We start from the raw sequence: 23,992 nt of genomic DNA on the forward strand, positions 1-23,992 counted from the left end.
TGGTCAGGCAGATGTTCCCAGCACCTGGCTCTTATCCAAAACCTCCCTTAGAGGTACCCATTCTACTCAAGAGGATGCTGCTCTCAGTGCATGTATTCTTCCATCATCAAGTATGTTCAAGCCCAAAGCTTCTTTTCCTCACAAAGTTTTTGCACAATTCATAACTTCAGCATGACATTAGCTCTGACACTTCCGGAGGGCTAAGGAAAACCCCTCCTAACTCTCAGAAACGTTACTCTGGACATAGTTGAGCAGCCTCATGCCTTGTCCATGACCATCCTGCCTACTCGGCCAGCTATTAACAAATAATTAACCCACACAGAGGCAAGGGCTCCTTTCTGCCTGGTGAGATGGGGCCTCAAGTTTTCAGCGTGAAGCTCCTTTGTACTGAACCCAGTACATCCTACAAGCCTTTCTGTGGGCAGCTGTACTCTGTATGAAGAGTGACATAAACAACAGAGGTTAATGAGGTTCATCTCTCGCTGTTAAAGGAAAACAAATACAACTGTTACAAAACATTTTGAGATGATAAGGGATTTGGGGTGAGCGATGCTGAACCCGGACTCTGTGATCCCATGGCACATGTCCAAGCGCAGCAAGAGGAAGCTCCCACCGCAGGGCACTGGAAATGAATTATTCAGCTCCTGACGCTGAGCCACAACCCACCCCAGCAGGTCCCAGCCGCGCACACAGGCACTAGTGCCACAAGGTTGCGTTTCGGCAGCACCGCACTCCGCTCTGCCCCCTCTGCGGAGTCACTTCCACCCATTCACCAGTGCTTAAAATTGGTTTCACGAGTGAAGTCGCATCGGGAGACAAGCAGCAGCTCCATTTGGTTTCAGGGGAACGCAGAGTATGGGAAGTGGCTGGCACTGGTTCGTGTACTTTCGGTCTTTCTCCGATGCCAAGAAAAGTTGCTGATTGCCAAGAGTCTTGCTGCTGCCACTAATTCACAACCACAGAAAAATGTTATTTACCTGGCCCCTTCCTCAAACAAGATCTAACCAAGGGCCTCTTCCCACTGGAGTGGCAACGGTGCAAATTCACAATCCCAAGAGGCACGTCCCCCTCCAACAACCACAGGACAGCTACCTTAATCCTAGGGCTGAGCCCAACCAAGCAGCTGGATACCCCATAAACACACACACATTCTGAACCTGTTGCTTCCTTAGACAATTTGGTAGTTTTCCTAAACAGCTGTTGTTTCACAAGAGCCTTAGTCTTCCTTCTCCTTGCTTTTAAGTTCCCCTTTATTTATAATTAAGGAATCTGCATGAAGACTTTACAGAAATTTGCACTTCTTGGATGGAGAAGTGAAATTTGTGATCAGATGCTCTAGATACCTCCATACGTCAGCAAATCAGGGGGTAGGGGTTAAAAGAAAAATACTATGTCACTACTTGTCTCTGCTGCCTGTTCTTCCTGCTCCAAAGTCCACGTCTGAAGATGTGAGGCTGGTGTTTCTCCTGGACCAGTGCTCTCAGGTCCCCGAAGCAGAGAAGGGTACTCTTCTGACACCAGCCCATTTAAAACAACTGCTGGATTTGTAGTCAGAGGAAAGCCCCCTCCTTTGCCCTGCTCTGCCCTCAAGATCAGACTGACAGGGAAGGCTGTTGGAAGATTTTTTTGTCCTGACTTCTGGCATGGGATCCTCTGGACATCTCATTTAACAGACACTCTGCACCTGCAATGCCCTCAGTTTCCCCTGGTCTTTGCAGGCAGTACGTTAGTGTTGTGGCTTCTGTATTTTAACTATGGGGCTTTGGTTTGTCTTGAGGCGACAGAAAAGCGTTTTGTCTGACATGGTGTGTAGGATTACTGAGCCAGATCTCTGTGCACCCTTTGGAACAAGATGCTTATTGCTTGTCTGCTATCAGGGACTGGGCTTAGCAATGTCGGTGACTGGTCCAGACCCACCAACTTCAGCTCCATTAAAACTTCTTTCTTTGTAGGAGAGAAAGGTGCACAGATATGAAAAAAATAAACTAACTTACACGTCAGAACCCAAAGTCATATGGTTTTCTTTTAATTTTTTCTAGCTACTTTTCACATCTTTTAACTCAAAGAAGAAGTGGTTTACAGCTTGGACACTTGCATCAAACAAAACTCTGCTTGATAGCCTAATCTCAACCCATGGCATGTTAAATCAAGGTTGTTACCTCTCCTTTCCTCACACACTGGAAAACGTGGAAAACAAGCACAAACCACAAAGGGCACACGGAAAAGCCTCGATGCAGTACAGACAGGGCAGAGTTTGAGATTCACCTTCAATCTCTTCACTTTTCTGTCTTCCTCAGACACTAGGTGATACGTACAGGTTCTTCTACATAGGTTGCCAGTTTCTAACTGGTGTAGGCTCCAATGCACAATGTGCAGCATGAAAAACAAAAGTTATTTAAACTCCTCCACCCCCCACGAACGCATAGCAAAGCCTCAGCCGGCAGCCAGCGCGCTGCAGTACTGACACTGTTTCCAAAACTTAAAAACCAGCCCTCAGCATGTATTGCTGCGCACTTACCTGCACATTAATATGCACATTTGAAATTTTTAATGCACAGAAAGCACATGATGTAAAAGGAAATAAATTTTAACATGACACAGAGCTGCACCGTAATGCTCCCGCCGCGTTACACAGCTAAAGCTTCAGCCGACAGCGCTGGCTACACGACAGAAATACTCCATCAAGCCAGCACTACGGCTCTGCAAAACTGTAAATGATTACAGAATAATGCCCTGCAATCAAAGAACAAAACGTGTGCTGCAGATTAATCACTTTCCAAGATGGGAAAGGAAAGATAGGCTTGAGAGATAAATCTGGCTGGGGTGTTTATGCAAGCGTATCATGCTCCTTAGTACTGAATGTCCCAGAACTTACAGAGGAAGTAAACAATGTGCTGGGGGGGCGTGCGGGGGGTGTGCGAGGGGTGTGCGTGTGCGTGTGCCCGCGCTCACAACCCGAAACAGGACAGCTTGTGAAAAATGCCTAACTTTCAGTTATGAAACACTAGTGTCAGAGGTCCCCCAGTTGCTGACTATATCGCTACTGCCCGGGAAAATCTAAAACAAGGACCCGTTCAGATACAGCCGACGCTTCTCTTCGGCATTTCAAACTTTCCTATAAAACTCCACAAGGATGCCCACGGACTCCTGAGCCCTCTCCCCAACATCGCCTTGGCAGCCAGAGCAGACAGTGCATTAGAAGCCAGGGGCTGCAAGCGCTTCTGGTTGGGATTTACTTCTGGAGGCTCGCTCCAGCAACCTACATTTTCAGTGTCCCTCTAGCATGCAATCACGCTGCTTTTGGCTGCTTAAGCAACGCCAGCTTTCATGCATTCCTCGCTTTTGTGTAAACATATTTACATTTGTAACTCCTAACTGGCTTAACGCTACACAGGCGTTTTGAGGAAAACCCTACCAGCGCTTGAATTAAACACAACACTTTGACAGTCAATTACGAACACAGTAAACAAAGGACTGGCTGAACTAGGGGGGCTGCACTTCCACAGAGGGCTCCCGGTGACTTCAGCAACTGTGTGAGCGAGGACTAATCCAAGGGGGGCTTCGGCGGAGCCGGCCTGCGAAAACACCGCTCTGGCACCGGCACCAAACTGAAAAGCAGAAGAGGAAACAGCCCTAAGCCTGACCCCGATCTCGCAGAGTGAAACCATGCAGCTCAAAACTTGTGCTGGTGAAGTGGGGTCGTGGCACCTTTGTCACCTGCGAAGAGGCACATTCACAATCTGTCAGGTCGTAAATTAAAGGTGTCTGAGCACATTGCATCATGACTGCTCTGTGCATGACTGTGACGGGTGCGGGGGAGGATGGAGACCTGGATTTAGACCAGGGGCTGCACAGAAAAAACGACGGGTTCACCAGGAAGCCCCTCTGCAAAAGCTCGCCAGGGGTCTATGCCGCAGCAGCCCGAGTTACCAAGGTGCCGAGTCCCCTTATCGTGATTCAACACATTACAAAAAAAGTTACAAAATCTCCATGCGGAGAGTTTCAGTTGTCACCACCAGCTCCGGAGAAGGTCGAGGCACCACGCAGCAATTCCTCACCCGAGGATGACAATTCTACACCAAATGTGTATTTCCACACAGGAGCTGATAAAAATTTCCCAAAACCAGAAGTGAGATATAGTGCCAGGGTGTGCCCTGAAGCAGTGCCACGTACAGGAAAAATACTTCACAGAAACCAACTATTTAAGGTCCCTCCTCTCTGCAAATATCTGGCTCTGTATTAAAACCAATTAACAATAATCTACTAGTAACAAGACTGTGATGTAGCTGTGAAATTCCCCTACAGCAAAATCCTGCCAATGCTAGTAATTGATTCGGCAACGTGCACCAGCTCAACGGCATAGGCGCCTCCAATTCTTGGAAACATTACATCCAGTCTAATTCCCCCCCAAGGTCACCACAACCATCAGAAAATCCCCGTACATCTTGACCCAGAGAGCTGTGACTAAGCAGCTGTTATCAATAGCCTGGGAAACCGAAGCACGGTATCTGGAAGGCATCAGCCACCACCAGTGAACCCCTCAGCCGACCAAGCTGCTGAAACAGCCTGGGGAGAAGCGGCGGCGAACAAACCACAGATTTCTCTTGCGGGAGAGGAAGCAGGGCACGCCAGATTTGCTGTTGCGCTATTTGTTGCAACGCCAGTTCGCATGCACTTTATTGCGATGGAAAGAAGACAGGTCACCCTGTTACCTGATTAAAGTTTTGAACTTTTATCACGAAGGAACAAGGGACTCATAAACTGCACGCCCTATGCATAAGCTCTTTAAAAGGTCAATATAAGGTTAGTCACACCATTAAATGACTTGATCTAGCACCAAGTGCATTGGAAACTGCCTACTGACTATGACAGAAGCTAGGTCCCACACAGTGAAAGCAGCAAAGGTGTCCATCCTCCCATACGCCAAGGTATCACCTTGCAGTTTTAAGCAACAATTCAGTATGAGTTTCTCAGTCTAATCTGATGATAACAAAAAAACCCTGTGATCAGCTTCCCACCTAGATGTGGAGACATCTACCAGAATCATTAAAGACCAGGCATGAAGTAATCAGCAGAGGCAGAAGACAGAAGAAAACTGGGGAGCTATGTAAGAAAAGGGTTCTTTCTATTTTCTAGTCTAAATACACCACGTCAGAGGGCATCTACTAGAGGATGCAGAATATGGTGTGACTACGGATTGTTTACTTTCATGTCCTATATGTTATCAGTGAGGCACTTGTATGTCTCCTCTCTTCTCACCGATAGGGAAGGAAGTCCCTCACCATGGAAATGAGAGCAATTACTACAAGTACCATTAAATATTTTAGGGACAGCTCAATAGCCCTATGAACTGTATGATCTCAGACACTGCTGCCTAGTTCAGGCCACACAAAAACAGAGATCGAAGTGGCTCTAAGGCGGGATCCTCCACCTCTTACACAAATGAGCAACCCCTCTGTACACAGCATCAGCAGAAGGAATAGGACTACCCAAATGACTAAGGATTTGCACACTGACAGCACCAGGACTGCTTACCTAAGGGTGGATTAGTTAAAAAAAATAAACAATGCTGTAAATTATAGGTGGTGCTGTGAGCCCCACCTACACCTCATATTGTCCAATACTTCCTATTATAAAACCCTGTTCCCCGTTGCTATTAAGTTTGCAAACCTGAACTGGAACTGGGATTAGACACAGAGTAAGTGCCTGGGATATGGAAGATGTGGGAAACAGGGAATCCTGGAGCAGGGGGAAAATGTGGAAGGGGGAGCTGGACAAAAAAAAAAAGGCAAGATGGTCAAGGAGAGCAGATCTGGAAAACAGGGGAGGTGGGCATAGGGGTGGGAGATCACAGGAAAAGGAAGGAGGGATGAATGGAGCAGGACTGGGAATCGCGGGGAGGGAGACTGGGACAGGAGACAGTGCGGGGTGAGGGGCTCAGGGAGGGGAGAGAAAGATGCAGGGCTGGGACGGTGCCCATCAGGAAAGGCCACGGACACTGGGGAGGTGAATGACACAGCCGAGCGCACTGGGAAGGGCGTATTTCTTTACTCAGAGCTGAGTACAACAAATATGGCACAGGGCCCACACAGAGATCACGAGGGATAAACCGAAACCCTGAATACCCCTTGAAGCATCCAGCCCGACAAGGGGGTGGATAGAGTGTGTGAGTGGGTTACTAATGATGGTGTCATAGCCAGCATGAGAAGTAATTTCAAGTGTTAGAGACAACTTTAATTCTGACATTTTGTACTTCCTGAGCACTTGGCTTTTATATAGAAACATTTTTTGGTGTGAATTTTTGTATAAATGAAGTACACTCTTACTTAGTACTTCTGCTCAGCACTTCACTGAACAGTGTTCTCTATCCACAGAGATACCCCAGCGATCTACAGTTAATGGTCAAGCCACGTGAAATCCAACTTTCCTACTCTTGTCTGCTCCTGGCAAAGGGGAAAGGGCCATCACTGGCACTGCTTGAACCCATACGCTGTATTGTGGTGCTTCTAGGGAGAAATCTGCTGCCCCCCACACGCCCATACCCACCTAGAAGAATCGGTGGTTTGATACCTGATAGAGTTTCCTGCAGAAAACAAGGAAACTATCATCTCTTGGCCCATGCAGAGCTTCGGGGGAAGAAAAAAAAAACAAACACCCAAAAAAATCCCAACCAACAACCACCCAACAAAAATGTCAAACCAGAAACCACGCACTCAAGACTGGATAAATTTAGTAAGATGTCATGATCCAACTACAATCGAAGGAAATCCATACTTAATTTCTCAAACAACTGCTATCATACTGTTCAAGCAAAATGTTTTTCCTTCGGACTGAAGAGATGCCAAATCCATACTATTTCTCAATTTACTACTTTTTTCCTTTTTTTTTCCCCTTCAATTAGAAAACATTGTCATTCCACAGGCTTAGAATGAGTCTGAATAAAAAATGACACGTGAGAAGCTTTTGCCAGGGTTAAGTCCCGACACAGCTGTTGGAAAAACCCAAAATGAACATTTTATCCTGGCCAAATCAGTGTTCTTTTCACTATTTATACTCTTGGATCCAGCATCTGCAAGTGACGCTACAGGTCACGTTGTCCTAAATGGACAAAGAATCTGAGGATCCTCTCAAGTTTTGAAGGCTTGTTTGTACTTCTGTTCTCCCTCTCAATACTTCGCAGCACTGCTGCACCAAAGCCAACTTGCTGGGAGCTTAAGTTGGGTACCAAACTCGGGTGAGAACAGGTTTTTCAGCCAAGATTTTCCATCTTTAAAAAAAAAAAAAAGAAAAAAAAGGATTATTTTTCCTGCTTCCATTTTTCAGCACCATCGGATCAACACTGGCTGTTCAGTTGATAATGCCCCTCTTTGTTTGAAGTTATTTTTCTCCTTTCACCACCCACACTCATCTGGGACTTACACAGTATTATTCTGCCTGACACCAGTCCAAAACAGCAAACAATTTCTGTAATGACACAATAAGCAGAGCAGACCCTAACGGAGGCGCTTCATCATCTAAGAATCCCCTTATGCAACGTCCAGTTATGGACCGAAAATAGTGTCAAAAAACTTGTGAGGAGGTTAGATACGGCTGTGCCTTTAACAGAACAACTCCTCCGGTATCGGGACCAGCATTTTACAGCAGGGAAACGTTTCTGCTCTACTTTGGCCTCCTGTCATCATAGAGAGGTGGAGATTTATGCCCTTTCTGCTTCTAAATTAGACTCCTTCAGTGCCCTATTTTATATTCTTCCTGACAGGTCCCTATTTTGTATTAAAAAAACCCTGCTGTCGCCGTGTTGCATAGCAAAAGACCTTCCCAGCCGAAAGAGAAAACTTGGAGCGGCAAGAGGTAACTGCGGTTAAAACTGCAAGGATAAAATACTTCGCCCAGCAACATACTTATTTCCATCAGGATTTGATAAAATTGTAATTCACTGTCCAGAAAAAGACTAAAACATTAAACATATTATACTGAGAAAGTTAAAATAGGTCATTCAATCAGAGTTATTCCCCGTTCATTTCGAACATAATACAAAGCAATTAAGTAGTTTCTCTTGCAATTAGCATCATCTTTGTCTCCTCGGTGTCTAAAATACACTGGAGATATGGAGCTGCTCTGACTGTACAGAAGCCCAGGCCCTGCTCCCCACCATCACCAACTTCTCAATAAATACACAGAGGTGAAATCCTGTCTTCAAGGATTTCAATTACCATCAGTTTCTTTGTTTTTTCCAATTCCATGGTCTATCACCTCAAATGACAGACCTCTTCCCACTGATTAAAGAGTACGGATGCGCTCAGGAATAACCCCAACATCTCCAACTACTAAGGCATGTCCCACTCCATCCTCCGACCAGGAGGACCTGCTACCTGGCAGAGCCCTGAAGAACGTGGGCTAGAAACAGCCTCCCTGGGGAATGGCAGGGTTTTAGAGCTCTTTCGTGGATGTGAGAAGTCTGACATATGCTTCAAATGCATTTTAATTTAGGAAAAAAATGTTGGAAAGATTTTATTTATGTTTCTAATTAGGTAAACAGTATGCTGCTTCCACCTGCTCCAAGCTACCCCACTAGGCCCAGTAGACATCAGATGTCTATGAACATATATCACGTTGATTTACTCCCTACTGCTAGTTCACAGAATCCTTCCTCCTCCCTGCCCCGTATGCCACTACCTCATGGCCTACACGCTTTCTCTCTTTTTTTTGTATGTAAAATGGCCTCACTATTGATTTTCAAATACCTTCTTAAGCAGACAGCTCCCTTTCCCAGAGCCTTCTGAAAAACAGCTCCTCATAAAAGATTTCTCTCCTATCCCAAGTGTGCAAACCTTCTAGTACATTTTAATCAGAAGTATTTTGCTGTGCATGAATCAGGCTGTAAGAGCAATGGGGCAAGAAATAAATCTCAACATGTGATGCGAAGCGAGAATCGCACTGTCAACATCATGACGAAAATAATAATATTAGGTTTGGAGCTTTTGGTTGCTATGCAAACTGGGCTGGAAACCTCTGGCCCAATCCATGCAGAGCTCTGACATTATTTCCATTTGAAAATCAAAGATTTTAGATGTGGCCCATTTATCTGGGCCATACGCATGGCTCAGGGTACGCAAATGCAGAAGCTGCTTGCACAAGAGTCACAAAATGCTTCAGAGTTTTTACAGCTCCTCAGTGGTAGCATCATTCTTGGTGCCAACGCTGTTGTCCTACAAAGGCATCATAGGGCCAGCAGCCTCCCATTGTAGGTCTTGATGAATACTTAAAGAAGCACCATTCACTCTGAAACCTGACATCTCAGACAAATGGTTTTGAGTTCCCCCATACAGTGAAACTTCTAAACACAACAGATCGTGTTGCACAAAACCAGGGACAGCAGCTCTACATGTCTCAGCTTACAAGCATCTCAGGACACGACTTGAACTGGCATCACCTTCTCCTATGAATTCCTGGAAAAAAACATTCTCTGCGAATTAGTTAAGGTCCAGAGCAGTTTTGCAGAACAAACAGTAGGTTATAGGCTTTCAGGAAACCACATCACTGCTCTCAGCGCAAAACCAATCAGTAATAAAGGTGATAATGTGGGAGCCTGTGAGAGTCGCACACAAAGACATTCTTTGTTGAGCACTGTTCTCACTTATCAGACGCCGAATTTTATGTACTAAGCATATCTAGAACTTTATATATGAAACCAATAAATCCTCCCTGAAGTATTAGCAAATATATTTACACAAGATAGGGGTTTACTGCCTAACTTCACAAATACCTGCAAAGTCAGAAACTTTTGATCTGGATTAAGTCTCACATTTTAAGGTATGTTTACACCACAAATTTCATGTGAGAAAGTACGGCTAACTTTGGTCATGACATGTCTTTGGAGAGCTGAAATACCTGCTTGAAGAGCTAGCATGGAGAGAAAACAAATACAGCAGGTTTTAAGAGTGCTGACATAACTGGAGTATATATCAAGATAATTCAATCCACATTCTACATAAAACAAATACGACCCTGGAAGTCATGTCCCAAAATGGTTTCTTTAGAATAATGTATTTATTCTTCTTCATCCTATTTTGGAAAAAACACAGAAACCAATATGGTATAGCATAAGAAAACACTAAGTTATAAAGGCAAATCATCTACAATGTCAGATGTGCTGGCTGCCTAGACTAGGCACACCATTTGTATTAGAATATTATTAGGTAATTAACATGTTTTTAAACAAAGCTTTGTTTACTTAAGTGCAACACTGTTACTAACACTCCCTGTTAATGCTCAGTCCTCACTGGGAGTCCAGGCTCTGCTGCCACCAGGATTTTAAGCACTGCTGGCTTGAGTCTTACTGACACTAATGCAAATGCACGCTGCTGCAGCACTGCAGGGGAGCCCCACTCTGCTGCTTTAACGTGGCCTTTAGCAGGGACAAGAGTCAGACCCTGCTCTCTTTACTTCATGTACCCATGAAAGTTGCACCGTCATAAACTGGGCTGCATCCACGCAAACCAGTTTTCACTCCCACTATGAGCTGCTTCAGACTGAGCAGTTGCAGCAGCCAGGAGGCAGAGCGAAGCCCAAGTGACACGTGCTGATGTGTTTGGGTGCTCCTCTATCTGTTCTCCCCCAGCAGAATGCTCTCTGTCCGACTTATCTGCTGCCTCCCACTCCTCTGGGGTCGGGATAAACAGATGTTACCTCCCTGCTCGAGTGCTGGCACCCAGCCCGGACCTGCCCTTTTCTGCTCACACGACTCAGGAGCCAGCAAAGCTACCGAAAACTTTTTTCCTAGGATTCCATCCCACCCACTGCTCACAATCCCCATGACCTCCGCTGCTCCCTAGGAAGAACTGAAGGTCTCAGAGAGCCAGGGATGGGGAGGTGGGCAGGCCTGAAGGCACTGCAAGGCTGAGGGCTGGGTTACGAGCAGCCTCCAGGCAGAGGCACAGCACAACAAAAAGTGTGAAGGCAGCCTCAGAGGCAGGTGTCAAAGGAGAAAAACAGCACCTTTGGCAGCGCTCCTGCCTCCTGCCCTCATTCCGGAGCTCTCGACAGGATTTCGGCATGAAGACGTCAGCACAGACCCACCCTTCACCTCGGCGCGGGCAGTGGGTGAAGGGACGCAGAAGTGGCACGATCCAGTGACTCACCCCACAGAAACGCACCCGACCGCCGGCAGCACTCAGGTGTACAGCAGCCAGAGACTGCACAGGCTCAGCCCCACTGCCAGCAGCCTCCTGCCCCCCAAAACTGGCAGGCAGCACTCTCCTGGAGACCCAGCGGCACAAGCTGCAAAGGCCCTGACAACAAGCTGTCGGTCCCGCACGCCCTTCTCCTCGCTTCAAGTGGATCTTCCTCTGGCAACGATCCGCAGGCTGCCTCTGCCCTCCTGTCCCAGCACGCACCTCCCTCGCACGTCCCTTTACACGTAGCGAGCGGCAACTTCACCAGCAGGGGAAAAATAATAAAGAAAAGAAAAATAATACCTTGCCAAATAAACACATTCAAGTGAGAACCCAGCATTTCATAATTCAGCTCTTAAGTACATAGCATGTTGCGATCGAGCAAGCAATCCATTCAATTCGTCAGCACAAGTCTGTTACAGGAGGTAATTTTCACAAGGCATTTCTTTACCAGTACAAATCCCCAGAAAGGCATTTCTCTGTCAGTGAAATCTTACAAAGGTGTTTCATATCAGTAGAAGTCTTTAAATAGCCTTTATTTTTAATAGGTACCAGTGTAAAGATAAAAGAAAATTGCCCCAATAAGCAAAGTCCAGGTAGGACACGCACACAGATTTATTAACAAGGCACCAATGCTGCTAACTCTTGACCTGCCTCAAACTCCCTGCAAAGCAGCGTTACGAGCACATCAGACCTCGATCAAATGGGCAAGGGGGGTGGCCCAGAGAAAGGACTCTGGCTTTGCAGGGCAAGACCAGCTCCTCCCGGACCTCACAGCTAGGCGCAGCATCGGGAGGAACCACTCTGGCAAACAGCAACGGAGACACAGTGATGCTCTTCTCCAGCCCCACTGAAAGGCAGCTCTCTTGCTATTTCACCACGGGGATGAGGCAGAGCACTACTGCAATCACTCGCTTCTTCCCAACCCCTTACACTGCCCTGGAATTCCTCTTCGTCAGTCCTGTAGCCTAATTGTCTCCAGGCTGTATCCCCAGCTGAAATGCAGCTTTACTCTGCAACATGCCCTGCACAGTTACGAGCCAGCGTTCCATTTCCCACAGAGGCACCCCATGCACCCTGCAACCCCCCCGGCTAGTGTCAGGAAGGGAAGGATGGAGAAGGTGAAGTAGGACATAATGTCCCTGGAGTCTGCCAAGATAGGAATAAGAAATTGGGAGATGGGGAATTGAGGAATGGATTTTTTTTTTAATATTGGTATTTGGAAATCGAATGAGTGCTTTCTGCTTGTCCCTCCCCTCACCTCGCATGTTTTAGACCAATGACCTGTGACAACCCTTGCCCAACGCATTGCCCAGGAGATAACTTAAATATTCAGCTGATAAACACAGCAAAACATAACCTGCTGTTGTTGGAGACCACGCTCCACTCCAGAGGTGGCCTGCTCTGAATGGCTGTGGGAGCCTCAACGTCCATCACTATTGGCCACGTAGAGCTGAAGACGCACTCCCTGCAGGGCACCACAGGTCGCCCCAGCAACTACTACGCACCCCCTCCAGCCTTGCACACCTGAGCTTTTCCCACCCCTCCATCCCAAACAGGGGCTGGGGGCCACATCACTGTAGGCTTCCAGATCTCCCTGCAGTTCCTGGCAAGCTGAGAAGAATGGCTTTTTCTCCAGCTGCCTCAATCAGAGGAGCAAGAGCTGTATCCACCGCTAGCAAAAACCACTTGGGAACTCGCTGGTTTGCTTGGGAAAGCCAAGTCGATGTCAAATACACATGGGTAAGGGGTTGGTGCCTGTCAGTGGTGCAATGGTAACCCACACGCACAACTGGAACATCAGGAAACTGGCGTAGCCGTGCAGAGAAGCACGGGATACCCCATCCTGACTTTGTCTGAAGCAAGTTAGAACAAAACATCTCACTCTGAAGGAAAATCCCCTTCTGTAGACAAGCCACTTTTTAATAATAAGTGCTAAATGGACTATTCAAGCAGGTAATTAATGTTAATTAACATATGTCAGGCCATAAATTGGCTAAATGCACCTCATTTTCCAAGCTTAGTGTGTGGCGATGCTCAGGAAATTGTAACAGAAAACAACAGTCTAAGTTTGCAGAAGCACAAAAAAAAAGCAAATAAAAGGTTAAACATAATCTTCACTTAACTCGTGGTGTGCTGAGCCAGCACTACCAAAAGCTGAATGACTGCGCGCATTGAACGCTTTATTTTGCTCCTGAACCACTGCGCTACGCACGTATCGTCGCCCCAAGAAAAGCCACATCAAAAAAAACCCTGCAGCTCCCCGAGCGCTGTGTTATCAGGCAGGCCTTTACCGGGACGCTCACTACGTGCTGCGGGACCTGGATGCGCCTCCTGCCCCGGCACCTGGCGAGGCGGTGGCCCCTTTCCAGCGCCGACTCGGGAACCGCAGTTTTTCGTGGCAAGGGGAAGGAAACAGCAGCAGGAAGATGCTCAGAGCTCGCCCTCCTCCAGAGAGAGCCGGCCTCGAAACACGGAGGGCCTCGTGCCTTTAAAAGAAACTAACACTGCCATTTTATAACCCTGCCCGTGGGCACGTTTTCTGTGACAGAGATAGCAGTCAGGCTTCTAAAAAAGTGGGAGGGAAACAAGAACACACAAAGATTTTAGCCTAAGTAACAACTTGCGTTAGGAAACACTCTCAGTTTCTCCCTTGGCGAGCCACCACTACACTAAGACCCACTGTAATTGCACTGCAAATCAGAAACAATCCTCACAAAAGATTTTCCATACTTCCACGCAAAACAGCTGGCTGCCAAAATCTTGCAGGGCACCTTTAGGAGGCTGCCACCTAGAGAAACGCTTTGGCCGTTTACCCTCAGCTTTCCCTTATGTCCAAGGCAATTCCTTTGGCCTCCCTTTGAACCCACTGTAATTTTCTGGGGTGATTTCATGCTTGCTCTCCCCATCCACCCCACACAAGCTGGCTGAAAATGGCCCGGCCGCTGTGCCGGGGGGTGGCTGCACCCGCCCCAGCGCTGCCTGCCTTCTGCGAGGGACGCCACCGGCTCCGGGTTCCTACTTTGTCCACGTCAGCACAAAGAGCTTTCACAAAACCACTGGGCTAACCCTAATCACTCGCCTTTCTAAATGCGCCAGCACGTGCCCAGCCTCCCCTAATCTCCCAGGATTACAGCAAAGTGGTGTAGCACCACCAAAATGACCCGAATACAAAACAGCCTCGCGTGTAAGACACCACTCGCTTTCCCAGCGACAAAACCAAGCAGAAGCAGGAGGTCCTGGGGCAGGAGCGCCAGGACACCTCTCTGCCCCAGCCTGATAGTCTCAGACAGTGTTTGTTCAAGCCAATACAATACAGCGGATATAAATGCCGCTAAGGTGATTTAATTTTTATTAGCATTAACTGTGTACTTTCAAAAACACAGGTAAGTGTAGGAGCCAACCTCTGACTTTCAAGCTTCCTATTTTAAATATGCTCAAATATTGACACTAATAAGCTATTACAGACAACACCGATGTTGCATGACTGGTTTAGGTAACCTTCCGTCTCTAATGAACTGGGGAACGTTGATTCCGGTATTTATCACGCAGGTCTACCTGACAGCGATGTTATCCGGCATCATTCAGTGGAGGTTTCTCATTCACATCAAAAGTTAAGTTTATCACAGCCTGTGACTCTTTGCAGCTGACGACATTCACCAAGGCAATGCATTTCTATCTGCATTTAACAAGTCCTTCAGTGGAGGTGCTTCTCACTGTCACACTGTGGATCAAACAATGTCTATGATTCTGCGAGAGCTACTCGGTCTCTCTCTCTCCCCTCTAATAGCTGTCACTTGCCTGCATGAGCTGGGGAAAAGTGAGATCTTTGATGTATGTTACAGATATAAAATAATAATGTGCGCTAATATCTACATATGGTTTCTACTGGAAAGTTTAAAAAGTCATTTGTTACTTTGATACTGCAGTATACTCCTCTTTTACGCAAGAAGCTTGTTACCTAGTGGTTTTGACTCGGGCTGGAACTGCACATCTCTCTACATTGCTCAGCACAAAATTCACTTACAAATGTTACTGAGTATTTTGTTAAAGCACAACATAGTAAGGCTTTGATCAGGTAAGATGCTTAAGCGGTAAGTTTAAGCGCACAAGTAATCCTAGTGAAGTCCCAAGGATCCATTCACATGCTTAAACCCGTGCTCGCTTCAGTAGATCAAAACTTAAAATGATCAGGCTACACTTTGTAACGCAAACCCTTCTGTACAGATGAACAAGGCAGTTAAAAATTAGGAAAAAAAAAGTAAGAATATAATAGAAAGGTGGAATAAATATTCATGCTAGCAGTTAACTGGGAAACACAGTCTTTAAAAAAAAAAAAAGAAAAAAAAAGACAGCAGAGAAGAAATGAAAATGATGCAAACTCCAGTATTACGCTGCCACTCCTGATAAAGACACTGTGTGCCACTCTGAGGAAGGAGAAATAAGAACAGAGAGTGGTGTTGCTTCCTTCCCACATCCTTTGCAAAAAGAGGATAAAAAAAGTCCGACACATCTTGCCTATCAGCATCTGGCTAACAGATTTAGACATCTGTCTACATCACTGGCAAATTTCTCAAGTCTTTTCAAGTCTCAATAATTAGAGAAGAGACTCATGAGTTTGCTACGCTGAAGGGACTGCAGCCCTTCGGTACATATTGGTCAATAAAACACAGTAAGGAATGATGAAATGTCCATGTACAAAGTTTACAAAGATCTCCCCTTCAAAGTAAATATCCCAGCAGCTAGTATTTCTCTTTGATGAGGAAGATGAATGCAGCAGGTGTAAAACAAATAGGCTTCTCATATAAAAAACAAATCAAAGCAAATCAGCTGCATTTAAATTTGGGAATTGCTGGTATCTCTGTACAAAGGACCAGGTTCATAGTCTTTCCATACAGCTCAACAAAGAGGAAAATAGTCCCCCTAGTGTACTCTTCATGTAGAAAAGGCTGTTTCACAAGATAGCGCTGCAAGAAATTACAAAATAGCATTATTGGAAGAGATATGGAAGTACTTAAGCTATAGTGAAACCAGGCACCTCTACTATATACACGGACACAAAAGTGTTTCAGTTTTCTGTTTCAGGATTATTGAGTGAAGAGAGTTACCGCATCCCAAATACCTGGGGGAAAAAGCTTGGTTTTTAAGTCAGCACACTATTTTTGTGACTGCAGGACATCGACAGGGTAACAGATACCTGAATTTGGGAAGATGGGTAGAGCTGGTCATTGAGGAGCTCTGTGGAAGTACCTGCAACAGCTGCCTGGCACACTGCACTTCACAAGCGTGAAACCAGCTCACTCTCAGACCTTTTTTCCCCTCCAGTGATGATAAAAATAAATACCGACCCTCCATAGGTATTCAAGACAGTAAGCAGATATTTAAGCATGCACCTAAACCCTTCCCGGTGATTCGGAAGCGTACGGGATTGTATCAACCCAGACTGCCCGTGGCACACGACAGTGTCTGCAGCGTGCCGGCTCTACAGCGATGCACCGTGCGCTACTGCCCTAGTTAGCTCTCAGGCAGTATTAGGTTAGCTACCGTCCCACCGGGGCCGGGGTGTTGGGGGGAACAAAGGAGATTGTTGCGGGGGGAGTTGTATTGGGCAAACCTTATCTGAATTAGCGGAAACGTAATCTATGCCTTCCTGACCACATCTGAAATATTCACTTCTGCTTTAATGCCCTAGGCAAAAAAAAAAAAAAGAAGAAAGAAAAGTGATAGTTGTAACTTTAATTTATAGCTCTTAAAATAATTGTTTTGAGGAGTATAATCCCAGCTATGTTTACGGATTATGGTATTCAGCACGTCTCACTAGAAACGGTATTAATATTTCATATATAATAATACATAAGATAATAAAACCAAGTTCTCTTCTTCCCTTTGTTTAAAGTGACAATTTTCCCACTCAGTGCCAGAGCAGAATATTGTTAAATGGGCTTGCTGCCTTCAAAGACGAACTTAGCTGTGTAAAAATATTCTAAATTAAGATAAAAGCCTCCTGATACAGAACTATCTTCTGTTCATTTAAAATCTCAGTGTAACTAGCAATCTGAAAAAGTCTGATGTGAAAAGCTGACATTAGTTCCTGAAGAGCTGTATTCATTACCTGTGAGAGAAACAAAGATGATAATAACATATAATGTGTTTTAGCATCAAGAGACTAAGATGGAGTCTCTATTTAAGAGTGTTGCCTCTGCACAAACTAATTTACGTTCCAGCCAAGAAACTGAAATAGTCCTCCTCTGAAATAGTCCTCCTCTGAATGTATGTGCATACATTAAAAGAAACTCTAGCCCTGCTAAGGAATTAAATTTTTCAGTTTTGGATGCCTGGCAAATTATTAGCTCCTGACCTCTCCTGTGCCCCCTTCAGTATGCCCCCACCACCCACGCACAGCTGCACCCACCCTTAACGCGATCGAATGCCTTACCCTAACTTCCAGAGACCGCTCCCAGGCATTAAAGAGGTAGAATTTTCTGCTACCAGTGTGCTTGCATCTCCTGAGAAAGGTCATCTTAAAGGCTTGTGAGAAACTTCCGAACTAAATTTTATCAGAGGAATCTCAAGGGATCCAAGTTTTTAACATTTTAATTAGCTCCAAGTACCAGTTAATGCTGCTCAGCAAACGAATCAATATCAAATTAACAGTATAAATTGTCAGAAAAATTGTGACTGTATTAAGCATACTAATCAATGTAAGCACTTTGCCTTATGGCCCAGATCCTGCTTCTGCTGAAGCGAATGGGAGTTTTGCCACCAAATTCAGCCAAAACAGTATCAGCACCGTTGTTTGGTAAGTCTTCGTTTGAATCGGGTATCTAGAATTTACTGAAAATTCAAAGTATCAGATAAAAAGGCTGGATTTGTCACAGCAGCTGACATCTAAAGCCACTGCTTCTGCATGAAACCAAACAACTTATAAAGGCATGGGCTGTCATCAGAAGATGTAACCCTTTATCACACTCCCTGTCGCACTTGTAAAGTCAGATCAAAATTCAACACCTAATACAGAGACAAAAGCTGTAAAAAGGATCCGTGTTTTTAAAAGCCTTGTCTTGAATTAGCTATGCCACCAATAAACTTTTTGTTTATATTTTCCCCAGCCTGAGAGTCAAGTCTGTCAGTGAAATGCTTCCTCTACAGTGCTCCATTTGGAAGGTAAAAATCATACAGATGCACTTCAATTCCTAGCAGCAAGCCTTACTCAGGCACCAAAACATGAGACTGGCTGCTAATGCAAAAACTGCCAGAAATGTTTCATCCATACGGTATGATCCAAAGCTAGAGAGATTCAAAGAGGGAATTTAATTTCTCTGTAACACAATAAAACTTCCCGGCAAATTCACCTTCAGCCATCCATTCAAAAAGTCAGTCTCGGATGCCGCCAGCATCGGCCCTCTGCAGCAGCTGAACTGTACCAGGATTTACTTCTGCAAACAGCATCGGCATCGAGCAGCACCTGCATTTCTGTATAGCCGCAAGTACGTGACATTTCTGCATCCGACAGACACTAATAGATGGACATGGAAAATGAGGAGGAAAATGCAGTTCTGGAAATCATTTCAAACGTGCTTTACATGCAGCACCGGCTCCTGGTAGGCCTTATTAGACTCCGTCTTTGAGAGCAAAACCCTGCCTGCCTGCAACGTGCTTTTGCACGCGCTCAGTAAACAAGCCACAAAACCAGATTACTTTTTTTCCTTACTTACTGGAACGGTAGCAAGCTTAGCTGCTAACTGTCGCAATGCTGGACAGAAAATGCTCAGATATACGGGATTTATCAACAGACGGTGCCCTCATACATTGGCACCGCAGGAAACGCGAACGAAGCATTCCCGTGGCTGAGCAGCCAATAACTCCACGCTTTGATTAACTTTATGAAGAAATGTCAAGACCCGAATTTCCCTCTATTGCCTTTGAGGAACATGTGGGAAACCACAGGGGTATTTCTTGACACAAATAACAGTCTTTATGTATTGGAGCTTTGAGACTCAGACTGAGCCTGCAGAAAAGCAACTCTTATTTCCAGTACAAGTTACACCAAAGATACCTATAACTTAAAAAACAAAACCAAACCCCACCCTTGAATTTTTTTTCCTTTTTTTTTTTCCTTTTTCTTTCCCTGCTTATGTGCTCGTGCACCAGAGAAGCTAGCTCCCCTCCAGCGTCTCCCCTGCTCCCAGAGAGAGAAGCCCTCACCGCTTGCACACAGTAACAGGAAAGAGCCAAAACTTTTCTTCCCCCCTCCCTTAAAATAATACCTATATAAGCAAAAGCGACAGCGCGACCACCAGCACGCCCAGCAGCAGCGCCCGGCCGGCTGCCATCGGGGAAAGCCGCCGGCACCCCCCCTCCGCGGCCGCCTCCCCCGCGGGCAGCCCGCCCGTCGGGGCGACGCGGCGGGTCCGCCGCAGCCCCGGGACCCCGCCTCACCTTCCAGCCGGCCGAGCTGTTGCTGTCGCCCTTGTCCTTGAAGTAGGGCACGCAGCGGACCATCCAGTCGTAGATCTGGGAGAGGGTGAGGCGCTTCTCCGGGGAGCTCTCGATGGCGCGGGTGATGAGGTCGGCGTAGGAGAGGTTGCCCCACGCGTTGCGCCGCGACGAACACTTCCTCGGCGCCGCCGCCGCCGGGCCCCCGCTCAGCCCCCCGCCGCCCGCCGCCGCCGCTCCCCCCGGCGAGAGGCTCGGCCCCTCCGGGCCGCCCCCGGGCAGCGGGGCCAGCAGCCGCGCCGCCTCCTCCGGGACGGCGGTGGCCGCCGCCGCCGCTTCTCCGCCCGCGGGGGCCGCGCTGCCAACGGCCATGGCCGAGCCGCCCCCGTCCTCCTCGTCGTCCTCCTCCTCGGGGATCATGGAGGCGGCGTCGGCGGGCGGCTCGCCGGCGGGCTTGGCGGGGCTGGCCTGCAGCTCGGGCCTCTGCAGGGGCCAGGTGCAGGAGCGGGGGCGGCTCTGCGGCTCGAACTCGGGGTCCAGCTCCACGTCCAGGGGCGAGAGCGGGGCGGGAGGCGACGCCTCTGCCATTTTGGCCTCCCCCGCGGGCGGCTGCGGCGGTGGCAGCGGGGCGCTGCGACGGGGCGGGCGGGCGGGCGGCCGCCGACCCCGCTCCTCCTGCGCCGCCTCCTCGGTGCCGACGGGAGCCTAGCAGGCGGGGGGCCGCCGGGCGGGCATGCCGCTCTCCGTTAAGGGCTGGCAAGCTCTCCGCTGCACCCCGAGCCCCGCTGCCCACGGGCGATGCGCACGCCGGAGCGGGGAGGGGGGGAAGGGGAGGGAAGGAGGGGGAAAAAAAAAAAAAATCAGATTAGGAGCCGGAGCGGCAGCGCGGGGCCGGGCGGGGCCGGAGGAGCCCGCGGCGCTGCCCTCCGCGCCGGCGGAGCAGCGGCCGCTCCCGCGGTGCGTGTGTGCGTTTGTTTACGTTTCACTCCATGCGGATGCAGAAGTAGCTCCAGCGGGAACCGCGCTGTATCCACCCGGGAGAGGACCCCCCGGCCCCCGGTGCCTCCGAGCTCGCTCCTCGTCCCTTCCGCAGATATCTTCCCTTTTGGGGGCGGGGGGGGGGGGGGGGGGGGGGGGGTGGTCCTTTGCCCCCTCCCTCGGCAGGAGGGCAGGGAGAGGGGTCCTTCAGATTACACCGAAGACTTTTTCCTTCTTCAAAACGCCCTAAAGGGAGCCGAAGTCTTAGCATACATCCAACTGCATACTACCGTAAGCCTGTCACTTTGCGGTGCCCCTCCAAGCCACACGCAAGCAACCCCCCAAAATCTCACAGCCGACGGAGCAGGGGGCGGGAGAAGGCCACTCCGGGGGCTGGTCGGTTAAAAAAAAAATAATAATAAATCCTTCTTCTCGCAGGGAAAAAGCAAACACAACGGGAAAAAATCAAATCGCCAGTCTTCCAACAGGTCCAGAAGCTTTAAGCCCTCCCTAGGGCTGCCAAAGAGAATAGGTTTTGTTCCAGCATCAACACCACATTCATAACCTCCTTGCTCCTGCTGCTGCCATCTTGACAGTTTTTTTCCCCCCCTTCACTCAAGTCATTTAAAAAGCGCAGGCAGAAGAGGCAGGGAGAGCCACACCGGGAGAGAAGGGAGCCGGGGCCGGGAGGGGGAATCAACAGCCACCTCCACACCGGCAGAAATCGAGATCCAAATTCACGGGAGGAAGGCGAAGCAGCGCTGCTGCATGGTTCCTGCTCCTCCTGCTCCTGCGCCTTCAGCTCCGAGGAGCCTTCCCTTTAAAAGCGAATGAAGGGAAAGCGGCGAACCGCCCGCTCCCTCAGCGAGCAGCCGGCGAGAGGCGAGCGATCCGCCCGCGCCCAGCCTGCCGCCGCAGCCCGCCCGAGCAGCCTGTCACCCTGCTCGCCGCCGACTTCCACATCCCTCCTCCTAACAACCACCGGCAGCAACACAAAGTTATAGACACACGCAGGGAGCCTCAACCTAACCGCACGGCACGGCACGGCCCGCCCACGGGCGGAGGAGGGCGGGCGGTGCCGCGCAGGGGCCGCCCCGACGGGGCGGGAGCGCCGGGCCGGAGGGGAGCAGCCGGGGCTGGGCGGGCTGGAGAGGTCTGCTGGGACCCGGCTGGGAGAGCGGCTGTCTGCTCGCCTTCCCGGCGGCTGCGGAGCGGCACCTCCGAGCCGGCGCGGTAGCGCGTCCCCCGCCGGCCCGGGGCCTGACCGCGGGAAGGCGGCGGCGGGAAGCGCTCAGGGCTCTCGGAGCATACGGTGACTCTTTCCGAGGGTTGCGTTAGCCCTGGCTCTCTGCGCTGACGAGAATTTAAACGGCAAAACCAGACGAACCGTCTCACTCTTCCGTACCTCTGACCCGTGTCAGGCCCACCCGGCCGGGGAGGAGCGCAGCTTCGGCACTCGCTGCCTGTACTTCGCCATAAAACCAGCTCCGGCTGCCAGTCACGGCGGAGGACTAGCGCGCCGATTCTTTTTTGACTTGCTGCCCTTGGTCATAAATTATTGGTGCACGAGTTATTCTGGTAATCTTTAAATTTTGAATCCAATTTAGTCATTTTTTGAAAACTTATGTTCTGCCTGCAGGTGATACGGGAGCACGTTCAGACATGTCTGCACGTGAATATAATCCCGCTGTACTTCCTCCTCGAAGGCCATGCCCTAGCAGAAAGCCCTCCAAAGCAGCTCACTTGAAGACGTAGTTAATTATGGGGTGGATAAAGAGGTGACCCACAAAGCCAAGGAACATAAAGCTACTAATATAGATGGAGTTATAAATACATTACATAGCAACGTATATGTATCAGTTCTCGCCTGACTTTGTATCAACCTAAACTATGGACTAGGTTTAGTACAAAAGTAGTGTTGTCTCCGATACCAGATATAGACAACTGCATGTGTTGAGAAGTAGATGTGGATCTGAAGCATTGCTGGGCAGAAATAGCAGATACATTAAATTATTCCTGATTTATTTAGCATTATAGACAAGCAGTGAGGTTTGAAAACCATTCAGTTTGATTAGAAAACAGCAAGGCCCTGATCCTGCATGCCTTACACGTCCTGCTAAGTAAGGGGTAAGGCCTTCAGGGTCTAGTTAGGTTTCAAATTCAAGTGGCACTCAAGTTAGGAATAGTTCGGCATGATTTTATTACAAGGGACAGCATTTCAGCGTGCATACAATTAATCCTCGGTTATCTAAATATAGCAGGAGACACTGAATTAATCAGAATGAATGCAGGTTCGAGTAATGGAAATAATTTTCACTGCAGCTCCATTTTGGGTCACAACGTGTGCCCTGCCATGGGTTTTGTGGTATCGTGGCCCCTTATGGGAATGCAAGGCAGCTCAAAAAGACACCAGCTACTCTGCAACTGTGATACTGGCATTTGTGTGTATGATCTAGCAGTTGGTAGCAGAGGAGAACAGCAGTAGCCTTGAAGAGCCAGGAACTGAGATCAGACAAGGCCATGCATGATGAGAGGACGCTTAGTCCAACGCTGCGTCTCCGAGGAGCCTCTACTTGCGGCTTTCAGCAGTTAGCCAGGGAAGGCCAGCTGTGAAGCTGTGACTGATGCTCAGCCCCTTCCCAAAACCTGCTGCTGCTTGGGGCTGATTTTGACCAGTGCAGGAACCTCCTTGTGAAGCGCTTCCTTAGGTCCCAAGGTTCCAGAGAAGTGTAGCACTTGGACCTTGGGCTGATTATTACAAGCTGCAAATTTAGTCCTAAATGATATTATTATCTTCATTTATTTCTTTAATTGACATTGCATTACTCTACCAGCATTGCCATTAGGTCTCATTGTATGGGGTGAAGGCCCCGACACGTGGTAAGAAATGCTGCTCTCCCTGACAGAACTGCAGTCTGAGTAAGGCAGGCCAGGGTGGGAGAAAGGAAATAAGTAAGTAGTAACCCTATTAAAGGGATGATGGATGGAGGCACCGAGCAATTACATGACTCTGCTGAGGTCATACAGGAAGCCCGTGTCAGAACTGAGAAATAAAACCAGATCTCCTGAGTGCCAGCCCTGGGCCTTTACTGCAGGATTACCTGCCCTCTTCAGAATTCACGGGTATATCAGCCATACAGCCGTTATCATATAAGTCACGGTACCACTTCTTCACAGCTCCGCACAGCACGTGCGTGCCTACAATACTGCAGTTTAGTGGCGGAACTAAAACCACAGTATAAAAATCTCTCAAAAGAGAAAGACAGAGGAGCCCTTATCGTCACTCTGTGGCTGGGCCCACTGAAATACGTATAAAAACTGATCAAAATTGAATCTAAAGCCTGCACAATTTCCAGTTTCTTCCTTTAAGTACTTTAGTGCCCCAAGGGTGGGATTTTCAAAAA

At 48.2% G+C, this 23,992-nt stretch overlaps 1 protein-coding gene across 2 annotated transcripts in view; it reads right to left on the minus strand.

Moving 5' to 3' along the window:
* Positions 1-21,548, minus strand: part of FOXO3 (forkhead box O3) — a 100,968-nt gene extending 79,420 nt beyond the window's left edge. For both annotated transcript variants that reach the window (XM_068411279.1, XM_068411287.1), the window contains exon 1: positions 19,614-21,548. In XM_068411279.1, the coding sequence (XP_068267380.1) occupies positions 19,614-20,198 (585 nt within the window). In that variant the 5' untranslated portion in view covers positions 20,199-21,548. The remainder of the gene's footprint in view (positions 1-19,613) is intronic.
* Positions 21,549-23,992: the final 2,444 nt, after the last annotated feature.

Source organism: Nyctibius grandis, chromosome 1 (genome assembly GCF_013368605.1).
Source record: "Nyctibius grandis isolate bNycGra1 chromosome 1, bNycGra1.pri, whole genome shotgun sequence".
NCBI lineage: Eukaryota > Metazoa > Chordata > Aves > Nyctibiiformes > Nyctibiidae > Nyctibius > Nyctibius grandis.